This window comes from Pimephales promelas, chromosome 25 (genome assembly GCF_988280905.1).
Source record: "Pimephales promelas chromosome 25, fPimPro1.hap1.1, whole genome shotgun sequence".
NCBI lineage: Eukaryota > Metazoa > Chordata > Actinopteri > Cypriniformes > Leuciscidae > Pimephales > Pimephales promelas.
This window is the reverse complement of record NC_142793.1, coordinates 25,092,501-25,110,731: the sequence shown is the minus strand read 5'-3', so window position 1 is coordinate 25,110,731 and position 18,231 is coordinate 25,092,501. Positions and strand designations below refer to the sequence as shown.

General features: G+C 37.6%; 1 protein-coding gene across 6 annotated transcripts in view; it reads left to right on the top strand.

Moving 5' to 3' along the window:
- neo1b (neogenin 1b) overlaps positions 1-17,048 on the top strand; it is a 146,228-nt gene extending 129,180 nt beyond the window's left edge. For 3 of the 6 annotated variants that reach the window (XM_039648062.2, XM_039648061.2, XM_089127997.1), the window contains 12 exons: positions 2,569-2,801; positions 3,888-4,026; positions 5,173-5,280; positions 5,440-5,634; positions 5,712-5,744; positions 5,912-5,971; positions 6,062-6,200; positions 7,307-7,590; positions 8,479-8,631; positions 12,547-12,798; positions 14,616-14,728; positions 15,719-17,048. In XM_039648062.2, the coding sequence (XP_039503996.2) occupies positions 2,569-2,801; positions 3,888-4,026; positions 5,173-5,280; positions 5,440-5,634; positions 5,712-5,744; positions 5,912-5,971; positions 6,062-6,200; positions 7,307-7,590; positions 8,479-8,631; positions 12,547-12,798; positions 14,616-14,728; positions 15,719-15,802 (1,793 nt within the window). In that variant the 3' untranslated portion in view covers positions 15,803-17,048. The other 3 variants (XM_039648063.2, XM_039648064.2, XM_039648065.2) reach the window with 3 other exon arrangements.
- Positions 17,049-18,231: the final 1,183 nt, after the last annotated feature.

Sequence of the window (18,231 nt, the reverse complement as noted above, 5' to 3'; positions counted from 1 at the left end):
CAGTCTAAGATTGTTTTGTAGTGGAGACAAACTACGATGTGGAGTGTGTGTTTTAAATAAGATGACAGGAGCCACACATGCATCAGTTCTGGGATACGTGGCGTGTCAGGTTAGCGTATTGAAGCCTACAGGTGTGACGCGTCCCGTCAGATGTGTGTGTCAGACAGCGAACGCCTCTGTTAAAGGTTTCCGGACCCCCCGCCGTCCCGTCAGGCTGAGTCTGGAAACTTATCTGACAGATCCAGCTTCCAGAGCTAGTGTGCGAAGTGACCCAGAAACGAGTTGTTCGCCGAGAATGAGCGTTAGCATGTTTGCGACAATCATTTGCTGCCGTTTTCTGCTGAGAATGCATTTTTTTTGTTGTTGTTGACAATTAAATAAGTGGATATTTACACAGAAGAAATCAATAGTCATTCCAGGTGTGTCTTAATTAAGCTCCATCGATCACCGGCGTGCTGAATCATTCGGGTGTGTGCCTCTTAAAGGAGTAGTTCACTTTTCAAAAAACTTTTGCTGATAATTTACACACCCCGGTATCATCCAAGATGTCCACGTCTTTCTTTCTTCAGTCGAAAAGAAATGAAGGTTTTTGATGAAAACATTCCAGGATTTTCTCCATATAATGGACTTCAATGGGGACCAAACGGTTCAAGGTCCAAAAGAAACTTTCAGTACAAACTGCAAACTTGTTCAAAGGGCTTTAAACGATTCCAGACGATAAATAAGGGTCTTATCAAGCGAAACGATTGGTCTTTTTTTTTTTTTTTTAAATAACAAAGTTTAAGTTTTGTAAGATCAAACGCTGCTCTGTTGCTCTGTTCTGTGGTGCACCTTTATGACTCTCCTATTTAAACTCGTTCAACAAAATGAACAAATCTTTTTCCGAATCAATTTGTTCGTTTTTTTCACCTAATGAACCAAATGACTTGGAAAAAGATATGTTCGTTTTGATGAACGAGTTCGAACAGGAGTGCGTTACAGAACAGAGCAAGGCGAGCGTTTAAGGTTATAAAACTTAAACTTTGTTATTTATTTATTAAATGAGCGATCGTTTCACTTGATAAGACCCTTATTCATCGTCTGGAATCGTTTAAAGCCCTTTGAACAAGTTTGCAGTTTGCACTGAAACTCTCATTTGGACCTTGAACCGTTTGGTCCCCATTGAAGTCCATTATATGGAGAAAATCCTGGAATGTTTTCATCAAAAACCTTAATTTCTTTTCGACTGAAGAAAGAAAGACATGGACATCTTGGATGACACGGGGGCGAGTAAATTATCAGCACAAGTTTTTTGAAAAGTGAACTACTCCTTTAAATGAGCAAAAAACACCATACACCTTCAAATACGCACTTCTTTAAAAATAAAACTCGAATTTAAATGCAAAGAAATTAATTTGAAGTATCATAAATATGATTTATTATTGCTTTAGTAATATAATTATTTATTGGTTTGTTTTATTTTTTAATCGCAATAATAATGAAGCGAAAATTATTATTATTTTTATTAATATATCAGTAGTGGTACCAGAAGTTCATCCGCTAAGAAAAGTAGGGTAGCACTTTATTTTACAGTGTCTGTTTCATGTTACATTTAGTAAATTATGCATAATTACATGCAACTAAAAACCCTAACCCTATAGTAAGTACAGTACTTGTATAATTACAGTGTAAGAAAGACACTTTAATACTCTATGGTGTAACCAAACGTACTGTAGCTCCACTGCTAAACACAAAAAGGCCAACAAATGACACTTCCATTATAAGTCTGTGCACTGTAATATTGTTTGTTTTACAATCTTTGAATTAATTTCTGTAATAATTGTCACAGATTAGGGATGGGCAGCGATTAATCGCATCCAAAATAAAAGTTTGTGTTTACATTATATATATGTGTGTGTAGTGTGTATAATTTGTATATATAAATACACACACATGCATGTATATATTTAAGAAATATTTGCATGTATGTACTTTATATATATATTTATACATAATTAATATTATGTATAAATATAAGTATTTGATATATTAATAACACATTTTTCTTAAATATACACATGCATGTGTGGGTATTTATATATACAAATTAATTATACACACTACACACACATATATAATTTAAACACAAACTTTTATTTTGGATGCGATTAATCGCGATTAATCGTTGCCCGTCCCTATCACAGACACTCTCCTTAAATTGCTTAAATTATATTGAACTTGGATTATTTCTTTAATTTTCACTCAGTATTTTTCTGTATTTCTATAAATGCAGTATAATCCCTGACTCCAGTTATTCTTGTATTAGAAATCGTTTAATTATTTAATGTTTTTGCACTGTTTTATACTGTTAAATATGTGTCTTTTTAATTCTAATAATCTCTCTTTCTCTTTTTCATTCATTTTTCCTCTTACTTGCTCACCATCAATCCATTTATTCCTGTCTAACGCTGATCAATCCTTCCATATTTTTTTTAAACCCGTGTGAATTTTGTTTTGTTCTCCATTTATTATGATTTGCCTTGCCTCATCTGTGTGTGTGTGTGTGTGTGTGTGTGACGCTGCTGTCAGACCCCATAGACCCTGATATTGATTTTTATGAACTGTTCAATAACCCATACACCCCAGCCCCTGACCCCACACCCATGCTGCCCCCGGTGGGCGTTCAGGCCACTGTCCTCAGCCACGACACCATCAAAGTCAGCTGGGCCGACAACTCGCTCGCAAAGAACCAGAAGATCACCGATTCCAGATATTACTCCATCCGCTGGAAGACCAACATCCCCGCCAACACCAAATATAAGGTACCGACATCATGTTAGTAACGGCTTCGTTTTCTGATTTTAGAGAAAGTCGGAAGTTGTGATGGTGCTAACGTGACGTATATCTGAGTGAAACGGCTTCTCGAATAAGAACAAATGTGGGCGGGGCTTTATTTTGTCTGTGGGGAATTGATTGGATGGTTGTGGTTTGCTATTGGTGGATCTCATGTGAGTGAAAAAAAAGGATTAAAGGAGTTCACTTTTAAAAAAAACTTTAGCTGATAATTTACTCACCCCCGTGTCATCTAAGATGTCCATGTCTTTCTTTCTTCAGTCGTAAAGAAATTAAGGTTTTTGATGAAAACATTCCAGGATTTTCTCCATATAATGGACTTCAATGGGGTCCAAACGGTTCAAGGTCCAAATGAGAGTTTCAGTGCAGCTTTAAACGACACCAGACGATGAATAAGGTTCTTATCTAGGACCCTTCGAGTCATGACTCGAAAAAAGATTCGTTCATTATGATGAACGAGTTTGAACAGGAGAGTCACGAACGCGCATCGTAGAATAGAGTGAGCATTTGTGCTTATAAAACTTAATCTTTTTTTTATTTTATTAAATGAGTGGTCGTTTCGCTTGATAAGACCCTTATTCATCATCTGGTGTCGTTTAAAGCCCTTTGAAGCTGCACTGAAACTCTCATTTGGACCTTGAACCGTTTGGTCCCCATTGAAGTCCATTATATGGAGAAAATCCTGGAATGTTTCATCAAAAACCTTCATTTCTTTTCGACTGAAGAAAGAAAGACATGGACATCTTGGATGACATGGGGGCGAGTAAATTATCAGCAAAAGTTTTCCTCCTTTAAGGATGGAAAAGAAATTGCTAAAACGTATGACTAAATAGCATCTCAATGATACTAAAATGTGTCAGTTCAGTATAAATGTGTGTTTCTCCTCCGTGCGCTGAGCGCCCTCTAGTGAGCTCTCTCTCACACTGCAGCGGACACACCTGTGGCGAGGTGAATACTAGTGTCCTGCTTAGAGTATATAACATTTTTTAATGAGTTATATGCCAAAAAATCTGCAGTGATAAACCTAGGTCTAAGTTTGTTGCTTGTTTTGTCAGACGGCAAACACCACGTCTCTGTTCCACACGGTGACGGCTCTGAAACCCAACACGCTGTACGAGTTCTCCGTGATGGTGACCAAGAGCCGGCGGAGCAGCACGTGGAGTATGACGGCCCACGGGACCACCGCCGAGACCCGTAAGAGCGTTTAAACATCGCTTTCTGCGTTTAGATGCTGTTCTGAAGATGAAATACTACAGGAATAAATGACAGTTCATTTTCTCTTTCACACTGATTGATCAGAACTGCAACAAATTGGGCGTTTTGGTTATATATTGTGTTTTGTTTGTACTATATAAACTAAATACAATATATATCTATATTAGTGCTGTCTAATCGACTGAATGTTATTAATCACATCTAAGTTTGTTTATGTATGTGTGTGTGTGTATACAGTATATTATTTGTATATCTAATATATATTTTAGGGCTGTGCAAAAATTAATTGCGATTAATCGCATCCAAAATAAAAGTCTGTGTTTACATAATATATTTGTGTGTGCTGTATATAATTATTTTGTATATATAAATACACACACATGCATGTATATATTTAAGGAAATGTGTTATTCATATATAAAATATATAATATAGATTATGTATTTATATATATATATATACAGAATTTAAGTGCAAATAATTCTTAAATATATACATGCATGCATAGGTATTTATATATACAAAATAATTATACACAGCACACACAAATATATTATGTAAATGCAGACTTTTATTTTGGATGCGATTAATCGCAATTAATTTTTGCACAGCCCTAATATATATATATATATATATATATATATATATATATATATATATATTATATAGACTTTTATGTTGGATGTGATTTAATCAGTTTGACAGCACTAATATATATATATATATATATATATACTGTATGTATGTGTATATAAGTGTACATTATTTATCATGTGTGTGCATATTAGTTATATATAGTTATAAATATAACATGCATGCACCAAATTTCTCACATTTATGTGTATGCATGTTTGCTTATTGGAAAAGAGCCTTTTGTTATATAAAACGTACTTCAAATATGATTATCATTTGTATTTTTGTGTGTTGATGTTGACAGCTTATTTTCTGTCTATTAAATTTGTCTGGATGCATGCAAAATGAGTGCATATTTTATTAATGTCTCATTTGCATTTCAACATGATTTGGCGACTATACTATACTTATACTATCATAACTTTTTACAAATAGCCATTTACTCTGTTTACTTGTATTATATCCCTTTATTATGTTTGGTGTGTTTTGTAGTTCCCGCTTCTGCTCCAAAAGATGTGACCGTGATCAGTAAAGAGGGAAATCCACGAATGATCAACATCAACTGGCAGCCTCCAACTGAAGCCAACGGCAAAATCACAGGTGTGTGAAGAACAGGGTTTGACCCATGACATTCCCATGATTTACATTACGGCTGCCAATCACAGGAACTAGATTATTTGCATATTATTACATGCACCCAAAGAGAAAAGTGTGGGGTCAGAAGGAGGATTTTCACCTCTCTCGTCTCTCGTCTCTCAGGGTACATCATCTACTACAGCACCGATGTGAACGCTGAGGTTCACGACTGGGTCGTGGAGCCTGTGGTGGGGAACCGACTGACCCATCAGATTCAGGGTCTCACCCTGGACACTGCGTACTACTTTAAGATCCAGGCCAGAAACTCCAAAGGCATGGGACCCATGTCGGACGCCGTGCACTTCCGCACCCCGAAAGGTGAAAGCAGCTCTTCGTTTTGCTCCCGTCTGTTACACTCTGCTCACTCGTTCATTCTGTTTGTCTTTATTTTTCAGCTGAACCATCGGACAAAATGTCAAGTGATCAAGGTAATTAAACATGTTTCTATTGTGAAGTTCAGTCACACAACAGGAATTTCATTAGTTCACAGTGTACTGTAAAAAAAATTCAATAAATAATACAATAAAAATGTGTTTCATTTATGTCAGATGCATTGTGGGATAGCTGAATGTGGCTGATGTCTTGTTATCCATAGGGCTGCAAGTCAAACCTGGTCACCCGACCCTGCCGGAGCACGGGATCGGATCCAATATGGGTAAACACGAAGACACGCACTTTAAAGACAGACGCCATGATCTCAATGAGACGTGCGGTTTAGTAACTCTCTCTCTCTCTCGTATGTCAGATAAGCCAGGCATCACGGGCAGCCGAGAAAATCATATCCTGGTGATCGTGGTCATCGTGTCTGTGGGAGCGTTCACCATCATCGCTGTGGTCGTGGGAGCCGTCCTGTGCACGCGCCGGTCTAACTCCCATCAGAAAAAGTGTGTTCTTCACTCCTCTGACATCTTTTAAAACATCTGTGTGTAAAAACAAGAAGCAATAAGACGTTTCCTCTTGGGATAAAGAGTTTTCTTAGGCCGGACTTTTACTTTTCAGTCAGTGCTGCATGATGGGACATTCGTCTCTCAAAACGATTGATTATTGTGTGAACCCTCAAAAAAATGTTATTAAAATACTAAATAATTATTATTAGTTGTTTTATTATATAATAAAATTAAAATCCTAATTATTATTAAAATATGGGACGGTAATTATTTTAAATGTATATAATATATTTAAATGTGCAATTCATAAGTATTTAACACATTTAAAATTTAATAATAAATTCTGTATTAATATATAAAAATAATAAAATATTTAATCATTTTGAAAGAAACCAAAAACAATTTATGAGGTAAAATCTAACTTTAATTTATTTCTGAAAATAATATATTTATAATATATATATATATATATATATATATAGTAAAAATATATAAATATATTTTCATAATTTATTTATGAATATAATAAAATATTGAATTATTTAGTAAGAAACCAAAAACAATTTATGAGGTAAAATCTAACTTTAATTTATTTCTGAAAATAATATATGTATATTTATAATATATATATATATATATGTATATATATATATAGTAAAAATATATAAATATATTTTCATAATTTATTTATGAAAATAATAAAATATTTAATTATTTAGTAAGAAACCAAAAACAATTTATGAGGTAAAATCTAACTTTAGTTTATTTCTGAAAATAATATATGTATATTTATAATATATAAATATATTTATATATATATATATAGTAAAAATATATAAATATATTTTCATAATTTATTTATGAAAATAATAAAATATTTAATTATTTTGTAAGAAACCAAAAACAATTTATGAGGTAAAATCTAACTTGAAATACTATTAAAATGTATTTATGCACCATCGAAACTATACAATAAACAAAATAAATATATACTGTACTTAAATCGTTTATTTTTGGTATATATATATATGTGTGTGTGTGTGTGTATATAATAATTACAGTTAAATGCGTTTGGAGAGGTTCATCTGTATTTGTGTTTTCAGGAAACGTGCCGCCTGTAAGTCCAACACCGGCTCACACAAGTACAAGAGCTCGTCTAAAGACCTGAAGCCTCCCGATCTCTGGATCCACCACGAGCGCCTGGAGCTCAAACCCATCGACAAATCCCCCGATCCCAACCCGGTCATGACGGAGACGCCCATCCCTCGCGCCGCCCAGGACCCGGTGGAGCCCAGCCATCAGATTCAGGAGCTGGAGGAGAGTGTGTCCACTCGCAGGGGAGTCAGACCCAAAATCATGATGCCCTTCGACTCTCAGCCTCCCCAGCGTAAGTTCACAGAGCGTCACTGTCCCATGACATCATCAACCTGTGTTGTGCTCATCACTGTCATGTCATCTTGTGTCATATTAGCTCGAAGATTCAACCCTAGTTCTCACTATGATAGTGCTGAGGAAAGATACGGCTCATAGTGAATCCAGTGTCTGGACCCAAGAATCCTGATCAGAGCACCCTTCTGCATATTACCCATCCTGGTCAAAATAACCCCAGAATGCAATACATTTAAAAAAAAAAAATCCATTTACAATGGCAGATGATTCAAAATAAATTATTATAAATGTCTCATTCATTCAATCTAACAGATCTGTATAGTTTTAGTAAATAGTTTGCTCTCTATTTATTATGTTTATGAGACTATCAGAGCAACATGTTAACACCTAATTATTAAAAAAATATTTAATTATTTTTTTTATTAAACTATTTTATTTTCATGAGATTTATTTTTGTATGAGAATTTATTTATTTATTTTATTTTTTTTTTATTGATAAATATCAGAATTAAAATAAAAAATTATTCATTTTCAAATTATTTGGGCACAAATAAAAACTGATTGAAACAAAGCCTATCATAAATACAAAGTTTAATAGTTTATTTTTCTATTTAATATATTTTTACTTTTATAAAATATATTCATTTTTTTTTCTTTAATCTTATTTTTGATTTTCAAAACTATAATTTCAGTGTAAAAAATTTAAACTATTTATTTACACGACCAGCAAAATAGTGCGCTTTATATCAGTCACTTGTGAGGTTGCGTCTCATTTAGGATGCTGCATTATTAGGGATGCTGTGTAGGCAGTACTCTGAAAATCAGCTCACTAAGTAGATGTGTTGTGTTGATCTCACTGTGTGTGTGTGTGTGTGTCCTCTCTCAGCTGTGATTAGTGCTCACCCCATTCATTCCCTTGATCATCTTCATCATCATCATCATCACTATCACCTCCCGCCGCGCGGTTACCTTCATCACCAGATCAGCCTGAGAGCGCCCGCCTCCCCAAACACACACTTACATAGGTCTCCGTCTGCAGGTGAGACTCACCCCAAACACACTTACACAGGTCTCACCCCAAACACACACTTACACAGGTCTCACCCCAAACACACACTTACACAGGTCTCACCCCAAACACACACTTACACAGATCTCACCCCAAACACACACTTACACAGATCTCACCCCAAACACACACTTACACAGGTCTCACCCCAAACACACACTTACACAGATCTCACCCCAAACACACACTTACACAGGTCTCACCCCAAACACACACTTACACAGATCTCACCCCAAACACACACTTACACAGATCTCACCCCAAACACACACTTACACAGGTCTCACCCCAAACACACACTTACACAGATCTCACCCCAAACACACACTTACACAGGTCTCACCCCAAACACACACTTACACAGATCTCACCCCAAACACACACTTACACAGGTCTCACCCCAAACACACACTTACACAGATCTCACCCCAAACACACACTTACACAGATCTCACCCCAAACACACACTTACACAGGTCTCACCCCAAACACACACTTACACAGATCTCACCCCAAACACACACTTACACAGATCTCACCCCAAACACACACTTACACAGATCTCACCCCAAACACACACTTACACAGATCTCACCCCAAACACACACTTACACAGGTCTCACCCCAAACACACACTTACACAGATCTCACCCCAAACACACACTTACACAGGTCTCACCCCAAACACACACTTACACAGGTCTCACCCCAAACACACACTTACACAGATCTCACCCCAAACACACACTTACACAGATCTCACCCCAAACACACACTTACACAGATCTCACCCCAAACACACACTTACACAGATCTCACCCCAAACACACACTTACACAGATCTCACCCCAAACACACACTTACACAGGTCTCACCCCAAACACACACTTACACAGATCTCACCCCAAACACACACTTACACAGATCTCACCCCAAACACACACTTACACAGGTCTCACCCCAAACACACACTTACACAGATCTCACCCCAAACACACACTTACACAGATCTCACCCCAAACACACACTTACACAGATCTCACCCCAAACACACACTTACACAGGTCTCACCCCAAACACACACTTACACAGATCTCACCCCAAACACACACTTACACAGATCTCACCCCAAACACACACTTACACAGATCTCACCCCAAACACACACTTACACAGGTCTCACCCCAAACACACACTTACACAGATCTCACCCCAAACACACACTTACACAGGTCTCACCCCAAACACACACTTACACAGGTCTCACCCCAAACACACACTTACACAGATCTCACCCCAAACACACACTTACACAGGTCTCACCCCAAACACACACTTACACAGATCTCACCCCAAACACACACTTACACAGGTCTCACCCCAAACACACACTTACACAGATCTCACCCCAAACACACACTTACACAGGTCTCACCCCAAACACACACTTACACAGATCTCACCCCAAACACACACTTACACAGGTCTCACCCCAAACACACACTTACACAGGTCTCACCCCAAACACACACTTACACAGATCTCACCCCAAACACACACTTACACAGATCTCACCCCAAACACACACTTACACAGATCTCACCCCAAACACACACTTACACAGGTCTCACCCCAAACACACACTTACACAGATCTCACCCCAAACACACACTTACACAGGTCTCACCCCAAACACACACTTACACAGGTCTCACCCCAAACACACACTTACACAGATCTCACCCCAAACACACACTTACACAGATCTCACCCCAAACACACACTTACACAGGTCTCACCCCAAACACACACTTACACAGGTCTCACCCCAAACACACACTTACACAGATCTCACCCCAAACACACACTTACACAGATCTCACCCCAAACACACACTTACACAGATCTCACCCCAAACACACACTTACACAGGTCTCACCCCAAACACACACTTACACAGGTCTCACCCCAAACACACACTTACACAGATCTCACCCCAAACACACACTTACACAGGTCTCACCCCAAACACACACTTACACAGGTCTCACCCCAAACACACACTTACACAGATCTCACCCCAAACACACACTTACACAGATCTCACCCCAAACACACACTTACACAGGTCTCACCCCAAACACACACTTACACAGATCTCACCCCAAACACACACTTACACAGATCTCACCCCAAACACACACTTACACAGATCTCACCCCAAACACACACTTACACAGGTCTCACCCCAAACACACACTTACACAGATCTCACCCCAAACACACACTTACACAGGTCTCACCCCAAACACACACTTACACAGATCTCACCCCAAACACACACTTACACAGGTCTCACCCCAAACACACACTTACACAGATCTCACCCCAAACACACACTTACACAGATCTCACCCCAAACACACACTTACACAGGTCTCACCCCAAACACACACTTACACAGGTCTCACCCCAAACACACACTTACACAGATCTCACCCCAAACACACACTTACACAGATCTCACCCCAAACACACACTTACACAGGTCTCACCCCAAACACACACTTACACAGATCTCACCCCAAACACACACTTACACAGATCTCACCCCAAACACACACTTACACAGATCTCACCCCAAACACACACTTACACAGGTCTCACCCCAAACACACACTTACACAGATCTCACCCCAAACACACACTTACACAGATCTCACCCCAAACACACACTTACACAGATCTCACCCCAAACACACACTTACACAGGTCTCACCCCAAACACACACTTACACAGATCTCACCCCAAACACACACTTACACAGATCTCACCCCAAACACACACTTACACAGGTCTCACCCCAAACACACACTTACACAGATCTCACCCCAAACACACACTTACACAGATCTCACCCCAAACACACACTTACACAGGTCTCACCCCAAACACACACTTACACAGGTCTCACCCCAAACACACACTTACACAGATCTCACCCCAAACACACACTTACACAGATCTCACCCCAAACACACACTTACACAGGTCTCACCCCAAACACACACTTACACAGATCTCACCCCAAACACACACTTACACAGATCTCACCCCAAACACACACTTACACAGATCTCACCCCAAACACACACTTACACAGGTCTCACCCCAAACACACACTTACACAGATCTCACCCCAAACACACACTTACACAGATCTCACCCCAAACACACACTTACACAGGTCTCACCCCAAACACACACTTACACAGGTCTCACCCCAAACACACACTTACACAGATCTCACCCCAAACACACACTTACACAGATCTCACCCCAAACACACACTTACACAGGTCTCACCCCAAACACACACTTACACAGATCTCACCCCAAACACACACTTACACAGATCTCACCCCAAACACACACTTACACAGGTCTCACCCCAAACACACACTTACACAGATCTTTGGACATGGTAATGATTTATTTTGGTGCTTTTGTTTTTAGTGTGAGCAATGTGTGTGTTTATGTATGTTTGTATGTATGTATGTATGTATGTGTGTGTATATATAATATTATTTATTTTTATTTATATATATATATATATATATATATATATATATATTATACATATAATATATATGAATATATTTAAAAACTTTTTATATACAGTATATGTGTGTGTATGTGTCTATACAAAACGTTTCCTTGAACTATAATAATTTGTTATATATATTTTAATATTTAAAGAAAATACTAATAAAATTATGTATAGTGTATATTATTTTTTTCCATATTTGTAAAATATGAAATAATTGTATTAATTGATTTGAATTGATTTATTTCTTCATCACTCTCTATGTGTGTGTGTGTAGAGTCTGTGAGGAACCAGCCGGCTGCACCTGAACCTCCGGTTGCCCCCAGTCAGCCCATCACCTCAGCTGAGCTCCAGAAGACCGAGGCGTTGATCAAAGAGGAAGATCCGCCCAGTATAAACCCCCCAGCGGCCCACATCCGGCCCACACACCCGCTCAAGAGCTTCGCTGTGCCAGCGCTCACGGTTTCTGCCCATAACCCGCCCACCTATGAGACGGCCTTACCCAGCACCCCCCTGCTGGCTCAGCCAGGTCCGGCCCCTGCTTCATCCATTTTCACATGTTCAACACCTAAAAGGGGCTTTCACACTGGAGGAAACTTTTCATAGTTATTGAACTATTAGTGGCAGTTCCTGGATTTTAGTGTGTTAGGAACTGGGAACTAATTTAGTCGGTCTAAACCAGCACTATAGGAACTATTAGTGTTCACTGATTGGTCAAACGCACGTGAAACATCAGCACCCGCCATTTAAAAACAAAACCAAATAAAAACAGATTATAGCATATATATATTTACACACACATGGAAAACTGTGATAGATGGACCTCTAAACCTTTACGCTCAGGAGAAAATCCAACGCAACTTTGAGGGAACCAAGAGAAACACTGGATGTCAACCACACGACATACGCTAATAAATGTTCATCACTGTCTACTTTCTGTGTGTAACACTTCTATCTTACGTATACAGACAGATCGTAAACTAATGAACACGGAGAATGCGAGCACTTGTGGGCTTTTCATTGGCATTAAAATAAAGGTCAAAATACCTGCGTCACGCATCATAAACATCAACAGAGAGAAGCAGCTCCGACTATAATGTTCGTCCACAAGATGCTAGATAGTGTACCTTTAACCCTCAGGTGCTCTTCGTTTCAGAGTCACACTTGTTATCCGACCGGACACCTAAAAATTAAATTTCCTCCATCCCAGTAAAACTAATGCAATTTATTTTTGTTCTATAATATTTATTCTTTGTAATTTAGTATTTTGAGACAATTTGATTGAATTTATTAATATTTATGTAATATTTATGGTCTATTTTGGCATGGAAAAATATAGATATTTTTCTATATATAATTTTTTTCAAAAATTATTAATGCAGTATTTTAGTTTAATATAGAGTCTAGGCCTTCAGAAAAAACATATTTTTTGAAGAAAATTAGCACCATTTGGTTACAGTATAGAGAAAAAGCGTAGAATCATGGTGTAACCACTAGATGGCATGTACAGCTCTCTATGGAGAGGCATGTGAATTCCCCAGATGCTTATGAACACATTTTTTTGTTTTTTGGTGGATTTGAATATATAGTTGAAACAATCTCAAAAACGATTTTTTTATTAAAAAAATGTTAAAAATAAATAAATAAACATTTGTAATTTTTTGTCAATTTCCCATTCATTTCCTATGGGGGTCATTTTTGACCAAAGACCACAAGTGTGACTATTTTTTTTAGACCACTTAGCATGCTCAGATCATGACCTCAATTTTTTTGTGTGTTCACATACATAATGCCATAAAAGTCAACAAGTTTCGTAACATTCTGATTAAGCTGTGATTTTTAAAAATTCTAAACATATTTTTTGTAATCAAAATTTATTGGTGTGTATGTGTATAAAAGTGTGTTTGTATGTGTGGGTTTGTCTGTTTTGCACTCTAGATGTTGTAGAGTGTCACCCCTTTCCTGCGGTGCACTTTTTTTTTAGAATTGTGGTCGATTTGTAGATTGCACGTACAAAAATTCAGAGAATTTTTATTTTTTTGTCATTTTCCCATTCATTCCCTTTGGGGGTCATTTTTGACCAAAGACCACAAGTGTGACTATTTTTTTAGACCACTTAGCATGCTCGAATCATGACCTCAATTTTTTTTTTGTTCACATACATAATGCCATAAAAGTCACCAAGTTTCATAACATTCCGATGAAGCTGTGATTTTTAGAAATTCAAAACAGAAAATTTTTCGGTCAGAAATGACCGAAGAGCACCTGAGGGTTAAGAGAAACTCCAGTGGATGGTTGCTTTACGTGTGGGAGACTTCATATCATGTCTTGTTATCTGCGTTTCAGCACCCGGCGTGAAAACTGCGTCCATCGGGACACTAAATCGAGCTCGAGCTCCAATGCCAGTAACAGTCCCGAATGCTCCTGACCAATCAGAAACCAGCAAGATGCTGGACATGGTGAGTGCTGGAGACACTGTCTCAAACATGTCTCGTTCACATTTCACCCCAAAATCAAAAGACGAAAAATAAGATGTGTTTTGCATATAGACCATTTCACAAGATGTAAACAACACTGGTCCAGAAACACTTCCTGTTTCAGTTTGTAACTGTTTTCTTTATTTCACATGTAAAGAAAACATCTTAAAGATGTTTGTTTAACTTTTTGATTCAGTTTTAAATGTTCTGTTGGTTGTATTTTATCCCAGCTTTTATGTGGTGTTAAAAAACTGAAACAGGAATCATCTTTCACATCTTGTGAAATGGTCTATAGAAAATAAAGCCTATTTTTAGGACCAGTATTTACATTGTGAAATCATTTTCGTGACAAATAAACAGTTTATATTTAATAGTCCCTAATATTTATTTTTATTTTCAGCAGTAAAAAAATCTCATTTCTAAATGAATTCTCAAATCTAAATGGGCCCAATACAGAGCCCTGTGGCACACCGCTGCTTATTGAACTTATTTATTATTGGATTTTTGTTGTCCATTGAAGTACTTTCTCATATTAAATTGGAAAAAAAATATCTGCATATTCTTTATACAAAATTGAACTTTCTATTTTAAATTTTCGAGTGAAATGTGATCTTGACGCCATATTATTAAGAAAGTTGAATCTGTGTTTAATTTGATTTATTTCTCTCTTTTTTTTACCCATTTATCTTTTTACTCACCGGCCGAATTAATTTGAATCGTTCCCTCTTTCTGCCTAATTTTAAAAATGCACTCCTTTTTAATTTGCGTTCCGCTTCTGAAATGCATGCATTTTGTTTGTTTTTGTCGTAGGTCGCGCTGTAGCGTCTTGCTTTATTCTCTCACTCCAAACCCGTTTCCCTCCCTCGCTCTTCCTCTTTCTGTGTGTTTTTCTGTTCTTTCTCCCTCCGTTGTCTCGCATCCCTCAGTCCTAACTCTAACATGGCTGGTCTGGCATGGCTCTCTCTCTCTCAGACGTATGAGACCGACGAGCTCTCGGAAGAAATGGCCCACCTGGAGGGTTTGATGAAGGATCTGAACGCCATCACTACAGGCTGAAGAGCTTCAACACACACGGCCGAACCTCGTCCTCAGGAACAACCAGGACATCTCCGCTTCATCATCATCATCATCATCGTCTCCATCCTGATCCTGCATGGATATCGCCAGAGAAATCTAGAAAATGATGAGCCATTCTGCACAGAAAACATACTTTTAATGTTTGTTTTTTTTTAGGTGGATTGTATTTACGTATTCCATATTTTTAGCTTGGTTATGTATGTTTTCATTGTGTATACAGCCATTTTAGGATTTTTTTTTTTAAGGTCGAAAACCATTCATGAAATGCAAGCAGAATAACTTTATGGAAATGATGCGTAAACTATTCCGATCACTTTCAAATCAGTGCAACAATTTACACAATGATTTAAACATGCTCGTTTGTAATCAGAAAACCATTCTTGCATCAAGTGTCTATAACACCATGTTAGTTGTTGCATTTGAATTGAATTCAGCAGTTATCCAGATGGTTATTTTTGTTAGCTCATGTTTTAAATGCTTCATTTCTGGAAGGTCTCAGTGACTCATCAAAGTCTGATCAATGTGCGTCTGCATTTTCCACTTCTCTCTTTATGCTCTGAATGACCATCTCAGCTCAGTCTGAATCCAGTGATGTTTTGGTGCTTCGGAAACTCGTGAGACGCTCCTCTTCCTCAGGACCTCGGGGAGATTCATCATGAAGGAGTTTGATGCCAAGTGACTCTCAGATTTTTGTACTTTGAGAGGTATATATATATATATAGATATACAATGAACTGCAAATGTTTGCTTACATGAATACTTTGTACACTCTCAAAAAGGACAATTTTTATATATATTCATGTTTTGGTTGGTTTTTATATGAAAAAAAAGACACATTGCTTTGTAAACATTTTCCATGTAAGTTATGCGTTGTGTTTTCACCGTGCCGTTTAGCCGACCCCTTCTCCCAAAGAATGAGCGGAAGAAAACATCAGCGACGAACTCTGCCTTGCTCGTGTACAGTTTCTCGCGTCATGAATGTCAATTGTCAATGTAACAAGGTCTGCTTATGAATTAAGTTGTTGTTTGTGTTTACAATAACGGGGGAAGATTTAAAAAAAAGAAGAAGACACCGAACCATGTTGTGTGGCCGGTGTAGGCTACCGTCAACTGTCATTTGCACTTTTTATATTTTGGATTTGAAATGAATCGCTGATGCCATGTGAAATATGAACCTATTTTATGTAACGATGATGTCGCAAGTAAACAGCTGGTTTCAAAGACATTTAACTTGTTGTGCATATTATTTTTTTTTTGCTGGAAAACGTATTGCTTATATTCGTGGTTTGATCAGGTCAATGGAGGAAAAATTGGATGTATAATTATTATTTATTGTAAATGATAGTAGCTCATTGTTTTCAAATCATTGATGGATAAAAGGTAAGTTGTGGACCCATTACTAAGCCCTGTGGGACACCACTGGTTAAAACAAAGCATGGGACTTTCCCACACTGAAAAAAAAGTGTATTGAATTTAAATGATTTATTCATGTGAATAGAGTTACTCAAATTTGTTCAAGAAATATAATTTCCCAAAGTGATATATTCCCATGACATGATTTATCCTATTTCAATCATTTTTGTCACCACTAAATTATAAGATTGTGTTAGTCATGAGTTTTTGATGAAAACATTCCAGGATTTTCTCCATATAATGGACTTCAATGGGGACCAAACGGTTCAAGGTCCAAATGAGAGTTTCAGTGCAGCTTCAAATGGCTTTAAACGACACCAGACGATGAATAAGGGTCTTATCAAGCGAAACGATCGAATAATTCTTTTCCTGAGTCATTTTGTTCGTTGAATGAACCAAATGACACGAAAAAAGATTCGTTCATTTTGATGAACGAGTTCGAACAGGAGAGTCACGAACGCGCATCACAGAACAGAGCAAGGCGAGCATTTGAGCTTATAAAACTTAAACTTTTTTTTTTTATTTGTTAAATGAGCGATCGTTTCGCTTGATAAGATTCATCGTCTGGTGTCGTTTAAAGCCCTTTGAAGCTGCACTGAAACTCTCGTTTGGACCCCATTGAAGTCCATTATATGGAGAAAATCCTGGAATGTTTTCATCAAAAACCTTAATTTCTTTTCGACTGAAGAAAGAAAGACATGGACATCTTGGATGACATGGGGGCGAGTAAATTATCAGCAAAAGTTTTTTTTTTTTAAGTGAACTACTCCTTTAGTTTAATATTTTCTAAGGAGAAATAGGGAAAGTTTCCGTATGGCTCCGTATATCTGTGATTGTTCTTTGCTGCAGGTACGTTTTTAGGAATGGATGAAGTATCCGAATACTTTTAGGAGATCCGGTCATGCGGATGGATGGAATTATTATTGTTTTGTTTGTTTGTTTGTTTGTTTGTTTGTTTGAGCTCAAGTCGAGTTTTAAAGCAGGACTCTTGGTCT